The 20479-nt window shown below is 41.8% G+C and overlaps 1 protein-coding gene across 6 annotated transcripts in view; it reads right to left on the bottom strand.

Annotated features, from left to right (window-relative positions):
• The window catches only part of GOLGA4 (golgin A4), a 318629-nt gene that overhangs the window by 190503 nt on the left and 107647 nt on the right, over positions 1–20479 (bottom strand). For all 6 annotated transcript variants that reach the window (XM_033930559.1, XM_033930558.1, XM_033930557.1 and 3 more), the window contains exons 7-8: positions 11029–11127; positions 9527–9659 (exon numbers count right to left, since the gene is read on the bottom strand). In XM_033930559.1, coding sequence (XP_033786450.1) covers positions 9527–9659; positions 11029–11127 — 232 coding nt within the window. The remainder of the gene's footprint in view (positions 1–9526; positions 9660–11028; positions 11128–20479) is intronic.

Here is a 20479-nt window from a genome sequence, read left to right as displayed (position 1 = left end):
GTTAAGGCTGGGTTTGAGTTCCTTATTCCCTTTATTACTATTAATAAGAATGTTGATCGGATTAGTTAAAATTATTATAATCAGCAACGCTTTGTGAACTATTCTAGGGACGCCTTGCAAGGTATTACTGATCAATTAGGCTCCACTTCTCAGATGGTTCTCAAAATCATATGGCCCTAGATATGATTCTAGCTGAGAATTCTGAAAAATTCTCCTCAGTATTTTATGCTGTTGTACTTTTCTTTCTGACAATATAGGTCCTCCTATGGACATTCAGAAATTAGCAGACCTCTTTGCTGAGTTCAAATGTAACTCTGATTTATCTAATTCTTGGGATCAGCACTTTAGTTGAATGCATAATCTCTTATTATTTGCACTCTTGTCTTGACTGCTCATGTACTGTGTTATTCGTATTACAGCTCCTAAAAAGACCCCTCCTTGAGAGACATACCTAGAGTATCACTCCCTTCCAGCTCATGCTGTGTATTTGTGACGTCATTTACATGACGTAAGAGGGGAATTGAACGGACACGTATCAGAACTTTAGTAAGTGTCCTTAGGCATATGTTGTTTAAAGATGCAAAGGTAGGCCCTGTTTATCTTTCCCTTCTTTGAAGATGGTATAAGGACATCTATGTTTGTCTTTCTTTCTTTGACATGAATGTTTAAACAGAGTTGTAGTGAAGTGAATTCAATTGTTTTGTTAAGCCGTATTTACAGACAGCTTTAGTTAAGAAGCTCTGCTGGTCAAGGCTTTTTCTTACCTTTTGGACTTCAATCTCTAGATAGGAAAAATGCTGATGTGTTTAAAGTTTCATGTGACCTTACGTCACATGCTGACACATGCTGGCAAACCTGATTCGTATAAATATGTGAAACTCATAATAAAAGACGGACATATTTGAAAGATGGTTTCTGGTCTTTAAGATGTGTCCCCAGGTACCTGACTTACAAATGACAGAGACAGAGAAAGTATGGGGCAGGAATTGGGACCTGAATCCTTTTCAGGGGATATTATATCATATTCTTATATTTTATGGATGTTATGGGAAGGATGGTGTCTAAACAATTTCATTTATATAAACTGGAGTGTCAATGCTGGAATTTTATTGAGTTGAAAGATGGAGACTAAATTCTACTCTTTAAATGTCAATGGCCTGAATCACCAAATTAAAAGGAAAAAAATGTTAAATTTCCTTAAAAAGCAACAGGCGGATGTATATTTCATCCAAGAGACCCATCTGTCCACAATAGAATCTAGAAAGCTGGAAGGGGGATGGATTTCAAAAGTATTTTTTGCTCCAGCAAATGGGAAAAAGGCTGGAGTGGCCATTTTAATTAATAAAAAATGTACAGCTGATTTTAAAATGGTAGAAATGGATCCATTAGGAAGGTGGGTGCATATTGAAATGAGCATGGAAAATAATACCCTGGACTTATTTAACATCTACGCTCCTAATACGAATCAGATGGAGTTTTTTAAGAACCTACTACAAATTTTAATGCCACTGGCTGCTTCTAATTTAGTGGTGGCTGGAGATTTCAATGCTGTAATGGATTCAATTATGGATAAAAATCCAAGTAGAGTTATGAAATCATTAGGGCTAGATAATTTGGTAAAATCTTGTGATTTAATAGATATATGGCGTATTCTTCATTTTAATGATCGGGAATTCTCTTTTTGTTCACAGGTCCATAATTCTTTTTCAAGAATTGATTATATTTTTGTTTCAAATAATTTAGCGAAAAATGTAATAAAAGCTATTATAGATCCTATTCTCTTATCTGATCATGGTGCTGTATGGATTGAGTTAAAGGATGGTGAAAAGGATTATTCTAAGCCGGTTTGGAGATTTGATAATTCTTTGGTAGTAGATTCAAATTTTACTGAAGATTTTAAAATAAAAATGATTGATTTCTTCCAAATTAATGATACTAATGATATAAATATGAAAGTATTATGGGATGCGTTTAAAGCAACCATGAGAGGTAATATTATTTCATATTCAGCATACGTTAGGAAAAAGTTTACGAAACAATTTGTTGATTTGGAAAAGGAAATTAAAATATTGGAAAGTAATTTAATTAATAGATGGGAGTGGAATACTTTACAATTATTATTAAAAGCAAAAGTTAAATATAATGAGTTATCCTCTAAATTTGTAAGGAATGATTTATTTTCTCAACAAACTCAATACTATGGAAATTCAAATAAGGCAGGTAGGATGCTAGCAAATTATCTTAAAGCAAGGAAAAGAAGAACAAAAATTGTTGTAATAAAAGATAAAAATGGAAAAATCACATAATAAAATTGATCAGATTCTAAAACAATTTTTTAGTTTTTATAAAGACTTGTATTCTTCTGAATCTTACAGAGATAGAGAAAAGGATGGATTGGAATTTTTAAGTTCACTTAAGGGGCCTCAAATTCCTGAACATATAAAAGGAAGTTTAGAAGAACCTATATCTTTAAAAGAGTTAGAAACAGCATTGAAGTCTCTTAGAGTTGGATCCGCTCCAGGTGGTGATGGATATACGGTAGAGTTCTATAAATTATTTCAAAATACTTTGTTACCCTATTTGTTAAAATTATATCAATACCAACTGAATAAAAGTTGTATATCAGGTACTATGGCAGATTCATTAATTATTGTCTTACCAAAACCAAACAAAGATCATACTTTGGTATCAAACTACAGGCCTATTTCATTAATTAATGTAGATGGTAAACTTTTAGCCAAAGTTTTGGCATTAAGATTGGCCAAAGCTCTCCCTTTTATTATTGATACTCACCAAACAGGATTCGTTGCAAGAAGACATTCTTCCAATAATACCAGACTGGCTTTTCATACTTTAAATTTAACAAAAGATATTCAGGATCCGGCATTCTTAATTTCTTTGGATGCAGAAAAAGCCTTTGACAGAGTTGAATGGTCTTTTATGTATCAAGCATTAGAATGGTTTGGTATAGGTACTGGTTTTATTCAAATGATTCAGACATTGTATAGCTCCCCTGGTGCTAGGCTATATATTAATAATAATTTATCAGATAGATTTAGTTTACAAAGGGGGGTTAGACAAGGTTGTCCTTTGTCTCCTTTGCTTTTTGATGTTGTTCTGGAACCCTTGTTGATAGCTATTAATCAGGCAAAGGAGATACAAGGAATTCCGTTTTCAAGTTGGGAATATAAGCTCTCCGCTTATGCGGATGATATTCTGCTTTATTTGAGGAAACCAGAGACTACTATTCCATGTTTGCTTGAATTGATTGAAAAATTTGGAAAGTTTTCTGGGTACAAGATTAATTGGAGCAAATCGGAAGTGCTACCACTTAATGTACATTGTACCAAAGGATTATTTGATTCATTTACATTTGTTTGGAAAGAAGATGGATTAAAATATTTAGGAATCAATATCAAAAGTAATATTGAAGATACAGTAAAGGAAAATGAAAAACTTTTATTAAAGAAAGTAACGGAAATGTGTGAGCAATGGAATCCTTTATATTTATCTTGGTGGGGGAGAGTTCAAACAATTAAAATGATGATATTGCCTGTGGTTTGTTATCAAATGAGTATGATACCAGTTTTTTTTCAGGGGTCATTTTATAAAAAATTGAATGGTATTCTTACAAAATTTGTTTGGTTGGGGAAAAGACCTAGAATTGCTTTAGTAAAGTTACAAAAAACAATTGTGGAAGGGGGGGTAAATTTTCCAAATTTTTATAGATACCATCAAGCCTATATTTTAAGACAGGGTATGTATTGGGTCCTTCCAGAGCTCATGGAGAATGTCCCAGACTGGTTGTATTTGGAATGGCGACTCATGTTTCCTATACATTTGGTTCATCTTTTGAGTATACCAATGCCTAATAGATACAAAGGGAATAGAATTTTGATTGATACTTGGAAGACTTTGAGATATGTTACTAAATTATCACCTATTCCAATTTTTAAATCATTAAATCAATCCATTTGGCTAAACTCCAAGATTAAAATAGGCGATCATAAAATTCTCTGGAAACAATGGATCATTGCAGGAATAAGAACTTTAAATGATGTTATTTCAAATGGTAAGCTGCTTAGTTTTTCACAGCTGCAACATAAATATGGTTTTACTAAGTCACAAAGTTTTAAATGGTTGCAGCTGAAGCAGGCTATTCAGGAGGGGTTCCCTGAATGGATACTCAATATAGTTTGGAAATCCTGTGTTTCCAGGCGGATTTCTTGGGTCACCAAGCCGCTAAGTGGTATAAATTGATATATGGTTTTACAAATAAAAAACAAAAAACGGGTCTAAGAGACATTTGGAGCATTGAGATTAAGCATCAAATTTCTGCTTCTCAATGGCCACGAATTTGGTCTTGGAGAATTAGATGTACAGTGTCGGCATCTATGAGACAGACTTGGTTCTTTTTGTTGCATAGAGCTCTTTTGACCCCAGTACGTTTACAAAAGTTTGATAGCTCTAGATCTAATAAATGTTGGCACTGTAATCTAGAAGCAGGGACTTTGGATCATCTAATTTTTTATTGTCCTTGTATTAACGCCTTCTGGAAGTCAATTTGGTCTCAAATTAATTATTTTCTAGAAAATCCAGTTGCTATGTCATATGATACAATTTTGTTTGGAACAATGATGAGAGCAAAGAGTCAAATTTCAGCAAATAATAATAAATTACTAATGATTATGACAGGGGTTGCCATTCAAAATATAACTAGAAATTGGAAAGATTATACAAGACTTAACTATACTTTTTGGTGGAATTCTATATGTTATATTTATAAAATGGAACGAATTCTTGCTATGCAAAAAGGAAATTATAACAAGTTTAAAAAAATTTGGGGGCCATTGATTGAATATTCGAATGATTAGACACTTTTTTTTTTTTATAGAAGAATAATATGATATGGGATTGGGAGGGTATAATGTGTGAGATTCAAATAAAATGTTGATATGTGTGGAAGGGAAGGGGGGAGGGGGGATAATATAAGATTTAATATTATATGAAATATACAAGTGAATTGTATGAATATTGAATGATTATTGTATACTTGTTATGAGATATGAAAATGAATAAAGAATTGGAAAAAAAAAAGAGCTCCGCAAAACTAACTCGGCTATGCAGGATCAGCTTGAGGAGCTGGAGAACCGCAGCCGCCGTAACAACTTGCGGCTGGTTGGTCTGCCTGAGTCAGTTGGGGAAGCTGACTTGTACCGGATCTTCAGTTCTTGGCTGCCGGAGACGCTGGGCTTGTCTGATTCTGGCCTGCAATTTGCCTGTGAGAGAGCCCACCGAATTGGCCCTAACGCGGGGGATGGCAGGCGAGCCCGCACGGCTATTGCACGTTATTGCAACTGGAGAGGCAAGGAAGCACTTTTGCGGGCTTATCGCAAGGCTGGTGCCCTGGAATTCGAGGGGAAGAAGGTGCTTGTTTTCAACGACTACTCGGTGCGCGTCGCTGCCCAACGTAAGCTGATGTCGCCCTTCTGCACCGAGCTCCACAATAAAGGGATCCAGTTCGCCCTGGTCTTCCCCGCCAAACTGCGGGTCTGGAGGAATGGCGCGTCTGTGACTCTGGCCACGGTGGAGGAGGCTCGCACCTATGTGGGCAACCTGGCAGCTTGATATACTGCTTGATTTCTGTTTGTGGGGTTTCTTCTGTGCTCTGTGTGTCTTGGCCTTTGTTCCAGATGACGGCCCGCGGTGGGCGTCCGAAGATCTGTCTTTTGGACTGCGGAGGACATGGACGCTGTAGCCCGGTTCTGTTCGGCATGTTACTGCCGGGATATCGGTTCAGTCCCCCATCTGGACTTGGGATCTCGACTGCCTCTGTTCCGCTCATTGTTCTGGCATTGGCAGTGCTCCCGGGCATACATTGATTTGACTCTGACCTATCTACCTATGCCTGTTTATTTGTGCTGCTAGGGTGGTATTCTGGGGATGACTGTTTGCGGGAGGGGGTTGGGGTGGAGTTCTCTCATGGGTAGGCAGTGGGTTTGTTAGGGTCTGTGTGTTGGACACGCACATTGGGGGTCAGGGGGGTGGGTGGGTTTGGGGAATGGGGGATTGCTGTGGATAGGTTTGGGGGTGGGGTGGGGGAGCCTGTGGGGGTTTTTTTGGGGCTGTTTGTATGGGGTTGACTGGGGAGTGTGGCTGATGGTGTGGGTGTGGTTGAATGGGGTGCATGGTCCTAGATGGAGGAGCGGCAACTTTTTCTTTTCCACCCAAGGACTTAGCTGGGAGGTCCTGATGGGGTGGATAACATTTCCTATTGGATTTTTCACTGTGTGTTGGCCTTTTGACAATGGCTGATTTGAAGGTGGTCACCCTTAACGTTGCTGGCCTTCGGTCACCTATAAAGAGATCACGAGTGCTGGCTTCCTTACGCAAACTGAGTGCTGACGTAGCCTTTCTCCAGGAGACACATATGTCCCAGATGGAACATTCTAAATTACGTAGAAGCTGGGTGGGTGAGGTGTACTCCTCTTCCTTTGGGGGTCGGCGACGAGGGGTCGCGATCCTTCTTCACAAAAACTTACCTTTTCAGTTTCACAAGCTGGTTCAAGATCGTGAGGGGAGATTTGTTATGGTTATGGGGGAGCTCTGGGGTATGAGGCTGATGCTCTGCAATATCTATGCTCCGAATGTGTACACTCACAGCTTCTTCTCTACACTCCTCTCTCGATTGTCCGAGTATATCGAGTACAACCTTATCATAGGTGGAGACTTTAACATCACTGCTGATCCGAGTTTCGATTGAGATGTGAATTTTTTGTGTGTTTTGGTTTGGAGGTGAGTAAGCTGCTATATCAAGTCGATGACCTTTTTCGTGTGTGGGTTCTGGGTTGAGAATTTGGTAGGATAGGAAATTGAGGTATGAGAGTATATCTGTTCCTTGTTTGGATGATTGATCTTCTAAGTGGAGATTTAAGTCTCCAAGGATCAAGTTGTGTGTGGAGGAGAGAGAGTTCTGGAAGATGAATTCTTCAAGTTCTTGTTTTGAGGTGTTCCATTTGCCTGGAGTAATGTAGCAAAGAAGACAGTTCAGATTTCCAGTTAGTGATTTGTCAGATATTTGGCAGGCTAGCAGGTCTAGGTAAGGGGTGGAGTACTTGGTTAGGACATCGATGTTGAGATTGTTTTTTATTATGATTGCTAAACCTCCTCCTCTTTTGTTTTCTCTACATACTAATTCTAGTTTATATCCTTTGGGGCAGGATTCTGTAATGCTTGGATCTGAATCCGAGGTGAGCCATGTTTCAGTTAGGAAGAGGCAGCCTAGATTATCTTTGATCAGCCAGTCCTTGATTAATTCTGCCTTTGGGCTAATGGATCTGATGTTCATATATGCGCAAGCTATCGTAGTGAATTTTGTGGTGGGGGTGGTGGTTGTGTTGATGATAGTTCTTGGTGAAGTTTGGTATTTTTGTGTGATTGTGCTGGGCTTTGGTGGAAGTCTTTTCCCCCAGATAGTGGGAATGCTAGCTTGGCTGGATAGTGGACATGGAGTTAGTGTTCTAGGGGTATGGAATATTCTGGTATGTTGAACAGGTCTGTGCGTTGTTGTTAGGATAGGGATGGTGCGGATTTGGTAGCCTGCTGTTTTCCATTTTGCTATAAATGTGGCAGTTAGTATGATGACAAGGATGAGTTTCGGCGTATGCAATGCCATTTGTTTTTTTTGTGAGGTCTGCGGTTTAGTAAGCTATTAGTGTTGATCGTAAGAGTGGATGTAAGGGATGAGCTTCCTGTTCTTGGTAAGGGGGTTCCGAATTATTTTGCTCACCACTTTATTGAATTTGGGCCCGAAAATGAATGAGCGCCGTAGGCGCTGTGTTTTTGTGCTGGGTCCGCTGCTGGTCGGGGAGAGGGGCGGAGCAGGGCTCCCACGCGCCTCTCCGCTGGATCTCTGAGGGGGCCCGAAAGTGAATGAGCGCCGCGGGCGCTGTGTTTTTGTGCTGGTTCCACCGCTGGTCGAGGAGAGGGGCGGAGCAGGGCTCCCACGCGCCTCTCCGCTGTATCTCTGATGGGGCCCGAAAATGAATGAGTGCCGCTGGCGCTGTGTTTTTGTGCTGGGTCCGCTGCTGGTCGGGGAGAGGGGCGGAGCAGGGCTCCCACGCGCCTCTCCGCTGGATCTCTGAGGGGGCCCGAAAGTGAATGTGCTTATAAACATTTAGAGGGTCCTTTTATTAAGGTGCGCTAACCGATTTAGCACATGCTAAATGCTAAGACCCCCATAGAATATAATGGATGTCTTAGCATTTAGCACACGCTAAATCAGTTAGCGTGCCTTAATAAAAGGACCCCTTAATGCAGAATCTGCAAGTGAAATACTGAATTTGTCCTCAATACTTAAAGAATGTTAATTCTAAAGTATGTTAACTGCCAAATCTATTGCACTTAGAACATAAGAACATAAGAATTGTCACTGCTGGGTCAGACCAGTGGTCCATCGTACCCAGAAGTCTGCTCACACGGCGGCCCCCAGGTGAAAGACCAGTGCTCTAAATGAGTCCAGCCTCACCTGCGTACGTTCCAGTTTAGCAGGAACTTGTCCAACTTTGTCTTGAATCCCTGGAGGATGTTTTCCCCTATAACAGACTCCGGAAGAGCGTTCCAGTTTTCTACCACTCTCTGGGTGAAGAAGAACTTCCTTAGTAAAAGGGAACGACCCTAAGTGATACCACTGTAATTTTCTCAGTTGATATCATATTTGGGCCAGCACTTTCCTCCCTCTAGAAAAAGCAGAGTTTAAGTATTTCAAGCCCACGCTGCTCTCTGACATCACTTAATATTTCCAATTGTTGTTCTTACCAAAATTATAATCATCCCTCCACCATCATACACAGCAATGACTGGGGGAAGGGGGAGAAATAACACATTCCTCCATTCCTAGCAATACCCCTTATACATATGTTCTGGCCACAGTACATGACATTTCACACCCCTCAATGATGTCCCATTTCACCAATTTAAATACTGTATAAATCTAATACAGTAAGCAGATAACCTTCCAACCTGTTTGCAAGTTATTCTTTTGCCAGTCATAGCCTGAAGCAGAAGAAGTGAGCCTGTGATACTGACTGATTGTAAATCATCACAACTTTTCTCTCATGAACTTGTAGAGAAGAAATGAGCTCAAGTGGAGCTTCTAACAAAGATAGGGGAAGACCTGCTATAAACTACTAATGTGGTTGGGTCATATCTTATGGGAAATGAACTTAGAACAGGAGGAACAGATGATAAAAGTTTGTCAAGAGGTTCTGACTAAGTAGTGGGAGGGCAGGCTTACTGTGAAGGAGTTCTTGGGATTGTAGATTTGAAGCCAGACCTATAGCAAGACCTGCAGGAGACCAAGCTTTGCTTTTTTCTTACTGTGATATTTAAAAGTCCTAAAATATAAACATTTTGGGGGGGGGAAAAATCCAAGTTTTGGCCACTTGATTTTGTTGTGCAAAAGTAAGCAAGACTTGAGAGGAAGCTCCTGCACAAGTTGTAAAGGACAAATTGCCATGATACTTACCTCCTGATCCCAAAGCATTTTCTGTTCCAATTTCTTGCATGGGACTCTGAGTTTCAGACTCGGGCTGCGCAGACTGGTCAGGTAATTCAATACTCATTTGACCGCTTACTAGCCTCTGCTTCAGCAAGGATATCTGAACAAAATATACATTTTTCAGTAGTTCATCTAATTTTCAAGTTTTATTTTCTTTAAATAAACTTTTTTTAAAACATCAGATAAATTACATATAAAAATAACATTCAAGTTCCATCAAGGTTTTAACAGTTTTTTTCTATTCTGTTTTAAAATATAAAATTTATATTTACCAGGGTATTGCCTGATTGCATAAGTTGTCATTTTCTGTGGTACAGGGCATTATCAGTCAAAGCACATATTTTATTCAGACTCAGCGCTGAAAGTCCATTTTAGTTACAATTGCAGACTTGCTTTGCCCCCGCCCCCACCCCACATTACTAAAAACAGCTGTTCTACAGTGCTTAGAAAGAAAAAAAATGTGTAGAACCCCCAAAAGGGGAAAGGGCTTTAAAACTCTTAAACACTGGGACTGGGAGGAGGAAGGGTATTTTTCCTGACTCATGGAGGTGAAGCCACTAATACTCCTGGGGTAGCAAGAGAGGAACCCTTGGAGTTAAGAGAGACCAGAAGCTATAACTCCTGAGGATTACATAGAAATGGAGATAGGAAATTAACCTGAGATGACGGAAGACTATTTCCACAGGTCTGGAGACCTTTTCCTGCAATCTACAGAAGTCATGGACTAGTACAGACTGGTTTCAGTCCTTATGCTCAGATGCTATTGTGTGGCAATGTGAGTGCGTAAGTTTCAATTCCCTACTGAACGGACTGTTTCCCAAGGATACCGGACAATGGATGTGTTGAAGGCAGAAGAGCAACAAATCATGCCAGGTCAGCAAAGCACTCCATCTATGGGCACACAGGCTCCCTTAGAATGGACCACCTAAGCTAAGCTAAGTATTAGCTTTATATTTATAAAAAGTTTTATCTATGCACTGATGCACTTTTTGAAAATCATCAATATAAAAAATTTAAAAAATAGTTGGATTGACCCGGTGAGGAATTAATGTATAAATCCAACCACTATGATATGCATTTGAGTGGCTGGTGGCATTTCTGAGGGTCTGTGAAAAGATACTATATATAAATAAGAATAGTTGGGAAAATTACAATTACAATTACAACATTGACCAACCTTTCATAATTTCTGTTGATACGTAAATAGACTTTCTTGACTAAATAATTTACATCAATTGATTAACCAATTTAATGTCATTTTTTTTCTCCTTGTTGTATTCTTTTGTATACCGCCATGAATCAAAAGGCATATGTGTAGTATATAAATAAAGAATCATGTTATGTCAGCAGCTTTAAAAATGCAGACCACCTAAGGCTGAATATCAGGCAATACATTCATAGTAAAGTATAAGTCAAATTATTTTCTGTATACAGTAAATCATTTCAGTGTACAAAGCTTTGAAGTTTACCTGAGTTTGCAAAACACTGATAAGCTGATCTTTCTCCTCTAAAGATGCATCAAACTCTTCCTGGAGATGTTTCTTGGCCTGCTGATCCATTTGTAGCTCCTTAAAAAAAAATCATAAAACTGTTAGATGTTTTAAACTGAAAAGGTAATTTTATAACAAGCTGACTAACTCAAACAGCCAGTATGCATATGAGTTTTGTTGATGAAGTGCATGCTTTGATCATCACCCATGGGAAATGCCCATACACACTGACACCTAATTAGTAAACATAAAGGCCTGGATTCTCTAACTGGCGCCAATTTTTTAGATGCCAGTGGGTGCCCAAACTCAGTAAAAACACCTTTGAAACAATGTTTTTAACCGAGCTTCAAGGCACCTACCAGCACCTAAAAAAATCGACAGTGGAAAATTTACTGATTCAATTTGATTTTCCTGCCCAACTGGGTTTGGAAAAAAAAAAAAAAAAAAAAAAACCATCCTGGCAGGTTTATTTTGTAGTCTTTTCACCCACCCCACCCCCCTTTGCCCTCTCCAACCCCATGCCAGTGCTGTGGTATAAACAAAATAAACAAAAATACTTTTCCTCTCTTTGTTAGGTTCTAACATCAGATCTGGTAGGATATACATTTCAAATATGACATATTGTAATCACAAAGTAGAAAATAAAATTAACATTTTCTACCTTCTACTCCCAAACTTACAATGGGCCGACCTAGAAAGACTACAATAAATACAATCATGCAGCCTGCGACCTCAACCACTGCCCCCCATATCTGTTAAAAGCAGCCAGCACTAAATTCTGCACCCACCTCATGCGGTGGATCAGTTACATGCTAACAGAGGGCCAATTTCCACAAGACCTATCCAAAATCATCATAACCCCTATCCTGAAAGACCCAAAGGGAGTTACAGATCATCCATCCAATTACAGACCTATAGCTTCCATACCTCTTTATGTCAAGTTAATAGAAGGCCCAGTAGCAAAACTTCTCACTGAATACTTAGAAAACCACAACATACTCCACCCCTCACAATCAGACTTCAGAGGCAACTACAGCACAGAAACACTACTAGCCTCCCTCCTAGACACAGCCAAACAACTCCTAAGTAAAGGCAAAAAAATGCTACTCATACAACTCGATCTCACAGTGGCATCTGACCTACTAGATCAGTGTTTTTCAACCGCTGTTCCTCGGCACACTAGTGTGCCGCGAGATGTTGCCTGGTGTGCCGTACGGTCAGGGCCGCCATCAGGGCAGTACCACCAGTCTAGGGAGAGGGGCGGTCCGCCCCACGTGGACAGGAGAGAGCTGGACGGGGGACCCGCGGAGTTCAATACATCTTGAGCCGCGAGGCTCGTCTTCTGTTCCTGCCTGCCCTGCAGCTAACATATAGCCGATCGCAAGCGTTCCCCGATGTCAGCGCTGACGTCGGAGGGAGGGCTTAAGCAAAGCCTGCCCTCCGACGTCAGTGCTGACGTCGGAGAATACTTCCGTTCGGCTATTTGTGTGCGGCAGGGCAGACAGGAAGCAGAAGACAAGCCTCGCGGCTTGAGCTTCGTTTTGCTGAGAAAGTTGCAAAGATGGTCTGGGAGGCAAACACGGAACACAAAAGGGGGGAGGGAGTGCGTTTTGGACACAAGGCATGAACTTGGGAGAGAGGAAGGGAGGGAAAGAGATGCTGAGATGGGGGAGGGAATGGGTTTTTGGACACAGAAGGCATGGACTTGGGAGAGAGGAAGGGAGGGAAAGAGATGCTGAGGTGGGGGAGGGAATGCGTTTTTGGACACAGAAGAAATGGACTTGGGAGAGAGGAAGGGAGGGAAAGAGATGCTGAGGTGGGGGAGGGAATGCGTTTTTGGACACAGAAGAAATGGACTTGGGAGAGAGGAAGGGAGGGAAAGAGATGCTGAGGTGGGGGAGGGAATGCGTTTTTGGACACAGAAGAAATGGACTTGGGAGAGAGGAAGGGAGGGAAAGAGATGCTGAGGTGGGGGAGGGAATGCGTTTTTGGACACAGAAGAAATGGACTTGGGAGAGAGGAAGGGAGGGAAAGAGATGCTGAGGTGGGGGAGGGAATGCATTTTTGGACACAGAAGAAATGGACTTGGGAGAGAGGAAGGGAGGGAAAGAGATGCTGAGGTGGGGGAGGGAATGCGTTTTTGGACACAGAAGAAATGGACTTGGGAGAGAGGAAGGGAGGGAAAGAGATGGTTGTGTACACGGGGAATAGAAGAAAGGAGAATTTTTGGTCATAGGGAGGGAGTGAGGTACAGATAGTGGCATACCAGGGTGGGGGGGGGCGGACTGCCCCACCCCGGGTTTACGTCCCAAGGGGGTGCACAGCTGGCCACCCTCCAGTGTTGTCCCTAGGCCGGCAAACTGCGGCTCTTTAGCCACTTGAGTGCTACCGCCGCCAACGGTGTTGTTGGCGGTGGCAGCATTATAAAATACTTTCTTTGTGTTTATTTGATTCCTATTCAAGAGAATTACTTTATATATAGTCAATATAGGCACAGAGTTAAATTTTTTAACATTTTCTAATGGTGGTGTGCCTCGTGATTTTTTCATGAAACAAGTGTGCCTTTGCCCAAAAAAGGTTGAAAAACACTGTACTAGATCACAAACATTCTACTGCAAACACTGGAGGCAATATGAATCACAGTGTTCGAAGGATTCCTCTACTCAAGAAAATACAGTTAAAGCAAACAAGGTCCCTGTGGAGTCCCCCAAGGCTCCCCACTATCGCCAACATTCTTCAACCTTTACATAGCCACACTTGGCACACGCTTAGACAAAATAGGCATAACTTCATACAGCTATGCAGATGACATCACCATCCTCCTGCCTTTCGACCAAACCAACCCCAACACAATGAACAAACTATACACTGCACTAGAAACAGTATCAAATTGGATGAACGACCACAAATTAAAGCTGAATCAAGACAAAACCAATTTCTTACTTCTAGAAAAAGCCAAAACCCCAACGATAACAAACCTAGAAATAGACTCCATCACAAACCCCATGCAACCCAACCTAAAACCGCTGGGAATAATGATAAACAAAGGCTGCACTATGCAACTTTAAAACAGCAAAACGATCCATAAGGCATTCGCAACCATGCACAACCTAAGGCAAATCCGAAAATACTAAAACAACAAACAATTCAAACTCTTGGTACAAGCGCTAATCCTAGGACTCCTGGACAACTGTTACATCCTATACATGTCATGCCCAACCAACATGCTAAAACAATTACAAACCGTCCAAAATACAGCTCTTAGACTGATTTACTAGCTGAAAAAATATGACCACATTACAACCACTTTCCAAGATTCACACTGGCTCCCAGTACAAGCATGCATACAATACAAATTCTACTGCACCCTATTCAAAGCCTTAAATGGAAACGGACCAAGCTATCTGAGCAACCGCCTAATCAGGAAAAACACATCCAGACCAAGGAGAACTCATGCACACTTTACCCACCCCCCCAATCAAAGGTATACAAAGGACTATTAGCCACCAGAGCAGCGAAACTGGACCGCCACCTCTCCAATCTGCTGACTATGATGCCCAATTACAAAACATTCAGGAAAGAACTTAAAACTTTTCTATTCAAGAAATTTGTCAAATGATCTAACTAAACCTGACTGACCCTCCACAGATCCCGACGCATACTACATCTACTAACCATGTATTCTCCCTTGAAATACCCAGGCCAACTCTTGTTGTAAACTGCCTAGAACTGAAAGTTATTGGCGGGATAGAAGACACCAATGTAATGTAATGTATTATCCAACATTTGTTTCTTTCCCACTGTCTACCATCTCTCTCTCCCCCCCTTGCCTTGTGCCCTGGGTCAAACCTCTCTATTCCCCTCCATCTAGCATCTCTCCTTTCCTCCCCTCCATCATCATGTGCAACATTTCTTTCTCTCCCCCATGCAACATCTCTCCCTGCCCTCTACCCTATGTCCAACATTTCTCCATTTCTCTTCTCCATGCATGGCTCCATCCCCTCCACCATATGCAGGATTTATCCCTCTCACCTCTTTCTATCACTTTGTTTCATCTCTCCCTTCCTCTCCTCCACTCCAATTCTTCCTCTCTCCTTTCTCTCTCCATATGCAGCGTCTTTCTTCCCCTCCCACCTATTCCCTTGTGCAGCAGCTTTCTATGCATCCCTCCCATTCCCTTGTGCAGTAGTTTACCATCTCTTTCCCCTGTGCAGCAGCACCCCACTGACCCTCCCACCGTGAGACTGACATACCTCCGAGGCCTCCTAAAGCAATGGCAGCACTCTGAATAGACTGCTTCATGGCCTTACCTGCCAGGGACTTCCCTCTGCCACGTCACCGATGACATCAGTGATGCAACAGAGGGAAGGCTCTGGCAGAGAAGGCCGTGAAGCAACCCGCTCAGAGTGCCACTGTTACTGCTTTAGGAGGACTCAGGTCTTCCAATGGTACTCTGACCCCTTCCTTAGGAAGAAACTCATAGTCCAAGACTTCTATCATCTTGGCACTAGGCTCCTCCTCCATCACCAACTTAAATGGTATGGCCAAAGTCATCTCCTTGACAAACCCAGTAAAACAGAGAGACTCTAAATGGAGACTTCCTTCTATTCTGAGGTGGGGACAGGTCAGAAGCGATGTCATATGACTCCTCCTCCAAGTAATATGGATCCTCATCTAAATCCCAAGAGTGAGCCCAATCAGAGACCCCCCTTCAAGTCAGAGTGAGTGGAGAGGGACTCAGTCTATCTTAGTTTAGTGGATCCACATTCATGCCTCAAAGTGTGTTGAGGTAGAGTCCTACCATTCATTGGACTCCAGGGAGGCTCCCCCCCCCCCCAATGCTCACGATGGTGCTGCTGCATGCATCAATACCAACTCCAATGCATGGTGCAAAGGCTCTTGGTGAGTTTCAGAGAGTAGCGAATGCTAAGCTTCAACTGGCATAAGCAACCTTGATGCTTGAGCGGTTTTGAGGTTGCAAAATCTGAGGATTGCTTGGTACTGTTCTTGAGAGATAGATATTACCAAAGGCTGGGGAGCCGGTACAAGGACAGCCTGAGAAGGCAGTGTCAAACTGGAAGCAGGAACCTGGCTGCTCAGTGACCTGTGCATCAGCACTGCCACTAAAGAGGGGGAGCAATTCTCTCGGTGCCAATGCTTCTTGGTTATCAGTGTCTCCAATGCCCCGGTGCTCCCAAACCATGCATTAAAGAGGACTGATGTTTCTTGGGCTTCCCCTAATGTACAGCATCTTGGTCCTTCAGTGACAAAGAGGATGATGTTGAACCCGTATGTATCTTCGATGTCTAATCCAATGTAGACTGGTCCCAGGGCCAACTGTTGTGAGATGGAGATCCCCTCAAAGTTATTGCACTCCCAGTGTTACCCAATGCCTGGGCAGCCATCATTGATGATACTTCCAAAGTCAATGGACCAACTTTCAAGGAACCAAACAGCTTCTCCTGTTAAACCTGTCAAGCCTTCTGAGTCTTGTTTGCATTTTTAAACAGAAAGAACGCTCATTAAGAATATGAGCTGATCCAAGACTCAATTACATTGAAACAGCATGAGTGTATCAGTGTAAATACAGGGTGTGTTCTTACATTTTTCTTTTCTGTGGAGCCGCTGTGAGAACAGATCATCGCATGGCTGGAGTGCAATAGTACCTGCATCAGAACAGATAAGTGCCATGCTCCAGCTCTCAATGCTTATTGCTGACAGGAAAAGAGGACATAGAAGTGTTATGATGGCCCCTAATAATCTCTGTAGTGGCTCGCATGCAGATGGTTTGGGTTCTGAACACATCATATAATCACACACGAGTGTATGTTGTGTGTTTGAGAGTTTTGGGTGTTTTTGATGCACTTTAGAAATTTATGTGAAAAGTAAAATTTTCTGTAATATTACCTATATCATTGTTTGCCTTTTCAATTATATTGGGTACATCTCTTTTAGCCACTGGGGAGTCTTCCTGGATATCGCAAAAAGTAACACGGTTCAATCATGAGCAACAAAAAGGGTAGGCTCAAACTGAGGTTGAGGCTTCAGCCAAAAAGTAGGCCTAGCACCAGGAAAATAAAAACTAGAAAAAATGTTAGCATATGAAAAAATTTCCATCTTCTCTGTTATGCAGGAACAAGATGACAAAGGGACCTCTGCTCACACATCAGGTGGCAAGTCACCTGTGCATGCACGATACAGCATTATTAGAACTATCTACTTTTAGAACTACGGTAGTTAGCTCCATGCTGAGCTCCATCAGATGATGTCACCCAGCTGTGAGAATTACAACTCTGCTTGTCCTCTGAGAAAATAATATATTTAGCTGACCCCAACTTGATTGCACATTTACATGGTAAATTCAACCAAAATAATCCTCCAAACTGTAATACTCTATATCTTATCTCTTTTCTGAGTTGTACAGGTCACATCAGGAAATACACGAACTAAACAATTCAAAAATTGTTCCTCTCTTTTTCTAAAAAACAAACATAATTGTTCCTCTCTTTTTCTAAAAAAATAAACATAACACCCAATCTCTATCAAGTTCAAGTACAAATTTACTATCAACATTGCTGAAACTGTTTCTTGGTCTTCTCCACTAACAACTTTGAGTCCATTTAATTCATCAAAAGAAACATCCTTTCCAGGAGCAACATCTTGATCAATAGCTTTTTTAACCACTTTTTTAACCACTATAATTGGAGGATATGGTTCCTCTGGCATTCTCAAGATTTCACAGAAATAACATTTGAGAGTTAATAGTAGAGCCACGGAGGCTCTCTTCACTTATCTCCCCCTATGATCCCCCTGTGATCTCCGTTCATCGGGCAAGCCCCTCTTATCTGTACCCTTCTCTTTCACTGCCAACTCCAGACTCCGTCCCTTCTTTCTTGCGGCACCGTATGCCTAGAACAGGCTGCCTGAATCAATACGTCGTGCTCCATCCCTAGCAGTATTCAAATCCAAGCTAAAATCCCACTTTTTGGAAACTGCTTTCAACTTTTAACTCCCACTCATTGCTGTCAAATACCAATACCCACTGTATCATTTCTTCTACCATAATCTCACCAATCCTGAAATGTCTTGTCTAAATTAGATTGTAAGCTCTTCTGAGCAGGGACTGTCTATTGTATGTTAACATGTACAGCGCTGCGTAGTAGTAGTATGATAAAGCTCTACGTTGTCTTTAGCAAATGTATCATGAGATTCAGAAACAGTTTTAACTTTATCATCTGCACAGTCAGAAAATAATCATTTTCACATCTATATGGACATATACATGCATAAATGACTAGATTAATAGATTACAGTACATTTTTGTCATCTAAAACTAGGTAACTTCTTATGGAATCACTCCCTATATTTCCATGTGCCTACTTTTTTTTTTACTGTGTATGAGCAAAACTGAATTCGACACATAACCCTAAGAGATTCTTTTAAAGACACTACCCCCACAGAGACTACAGCAAAAGTCTTCTAATATTGGGTAAAGTACATTTCTCTCTCAAAGAAAAACTTAAAATACTCACAAGAACAGCAGCTGACTCACCAACTAGAACAGTGTTTCTCAACTTCTTCAAGCCTAACAAATACCAACTGAGTACCCCCACCCAAGCTCTACCCCTGACCCCACCCCATAATAATAGTACTTATTGTAATGCAATTTCTTCCATCCATTTTTCATCTACACACAATATAATCTTATTAATACATAATGGAAACCACAAAATTAAAAAAAACAAAGCACAATGTGTGCACAGAAAATGTTAATTATCATTTATTTTTTTATTTATTCATTCAATTTTCTATACCGTACTCCCAGGAGAGCTCAGAACGGTTTACATGCATTTATTCAGGTACTCAAGCAGTTTTCCCTCTCTGTCCCGGCGGGCTCACAATCTATCTAACGTACCTGTGGCAATGGGGGGATTAAGTGACTTGCCCAGGGTCACAAGGAGCAGCGTGGGTTTGAACCCACAACCCCAGGGTGCTGAGGCTGTAGCTTTAACCACTGCGCTACACTCAGGGGGATTCAAAGAGGTCAAAGCAGATGACTTTAAGATATGCAATCTGTAACAATTATAGAAAAATAGACAAATATAGAGCAAAATATAGACAGCAGATATCAATTCACAAAACTGACACATTTTGATCACTACATTGAAAATAAAATTATTTTTCCTACCTTTGTTGTCTGGTGATTTCATAAGTCTCTGGTTGCATTTATAATATTTCTTTCTTTCTGCCTCCTGCACGCTTCCTCTCCTCCGGACCCCATTCCCTTCCCCAACCAACATCTCACTCTCTTTCTGTGTCCCTCCATGAGTCCAACTTTTCTTCTTCTCTCCTCCACCCTTATTGGCAATATGTCTCCCTCTCTCTCTCTCATTATCCATCTGTCTCGAATGATCCAGGCATCCCTCCCACCCCCTCTACTGCCACATCCAATATTTCTCCCTCTCTCATCCCCCAGATCATGTGCAGAATTTTTTACCACTGCCCACCAGCCCCATGCCCATTTTTTCTTCTTTACCACTCTCCAGCACAATGCCACATTTCTCCCTCCATCACTATGTCCAATTTTCCTTTCTTCTTTTCCCCATGAGCATCATCTCTCACTCACACACTCATGCCCATCAATTCTCCCTTTCTATTCCCTCCCTCCTATGTCCCAAGTTAGTGCCCAAATATTCATGCCCCTTCCTTCTGTGTCGAGATTGTGCCCCCTCACCCCCACCAAAGCTAACCCATCCACAGAAAAAATAGGTGCCGCTGGGGATCCCTGATTGCACCCCTGCTGAAGCCGTTGCCGCCACCAGGATCCCTCCCTGTCTGCCTGCACACTGCACCACTTCCCAGCCCCAAAGCCGACCTTCTTACCTTACCGAAGCCGACAAACTCCATCCCCCCCCCCCCAAGCAGCAATTCCGCGCAGGGACGGGCCAGGGCGCATGCACTGTGTGAGTCGCTCACAAGCCTTCCCCCGATGTCAATTCTGACATCAGATAGAAGGTTCCGGGCCAGTCAGGAAGCGATTGGCTGGCCCATCCCTGCGCGGAGTTACTGATGGATGCTGCTGATAGAGCGTGTCAACTTGGAAAGGTGACAGGGTCGGCTTCAGAGGTGGGGGGGTTTGCAGTGGGCGGGTAAACAGGGCGGTAGGGAGGGATCCCCGGCGGGAGCCAGGCCACGTACCCCCAGCAGGCAGCCTGCGTACCCCAAGGGTACACATACCGCTTGTTGAGAAACACGACTAGAAAATGAACTAGCTAACCAGAAAGCATCCAAATAGGAAGATAGCAGCACTTCGGCAGCTGAACTTGCTTTTAAGAACAAGCACTAACTAATTAATTCCTATTGTAAACAAGTCTTGCTACTAATGCCCCACGTATATTCACGTTTACCTTTATTTGGTGTACCGCCAACA

The sequence above is a fragment of the Geotrypetes seraphini genome, chromosome 2 (genome assembly GCF_902459505.1).
Source record: "Geotrypetes seraphini chromosome 2, aGeoSer1.1, whole genome shotgun sequence".
NCBI lineage: Eukaryota > Metazoa > Chordata > Amphibia > Gymnophiona > Dermophiidae > Geotrypetes > Geotrypetes seraphini.
Note: the sequence above shows the minus strand (reverse complement) of the source record. Positions and strands in the feature narration are given on the sequence as shown.